Source organism: Trachymyrmex septentrionalis, unplaced genomic scaffold (genome assembly GCF_001594115.1).
Source record: "Trachymyrmex septentrionalis isolate Tsep2-gDNA-1 unplaced genomic scaffold, Tsep1.0 scaffold8, whole genome shotgun sequence".
Taxonomy (NCBI): Eukaryota; Metazoa; Arthropoda; class Insecta; order Hymenoptera; family Formicidae; genus Trachymyrmex; species Trachymyrmex septentrionalis.
Window position 1 is genome coordinate 76,470 of NW_017305987.1, and position 297 is coordinate 76,766.

A 297-nucleotide genomic window follows, 5' to 3' on the forward strand; every position below is an offset into this window, starting at 1 on the left:
GGTGACCAATCGGCACGGACACTATGTGTGCACCAATATCGGGAAAATCCATTGCATCATGTATTATAACGGAAGCTCCTATGAAAGGGCGCGAAGTAGCTTTGTACATATCGGGCTCGATATTTAAGGCGACTGCGAGTCCTACATCGCGGCCGCTTCCAGGCGCTTTCTGCAAAAGACGAGTTTATCGTGTGCAATCACAACGTAGTCGGAATTAGAAGTCCTATAACAGAGTCTGTCCAGGAGCGAGTTTATCAAATCCTACGAAAGAAAAATATATATATATATATATATATA

The 297-nt window shown here is 43.1% G+C and overlaps 1 protein-coding gene across 1 annotated transcript in view; it reads right to left on the bottom strand.

Moving 5' to 3' along the window:
* Window positions 1–297, bottom strand: part of LOC108754381 — a 94,133-nt gene that overhangs the window by 9,651 nt on the left and 84,185 nt on the right. The window contains exon 16 of the mRNA XM_018496633.1: window positions 38–169. Coding sequence (XP_018352135.1) covers window positions 38–169 — 132 coding nt within the window. The remainder of the gene's footprint in view (window positions 1–37; window positions 170–297) is intronic.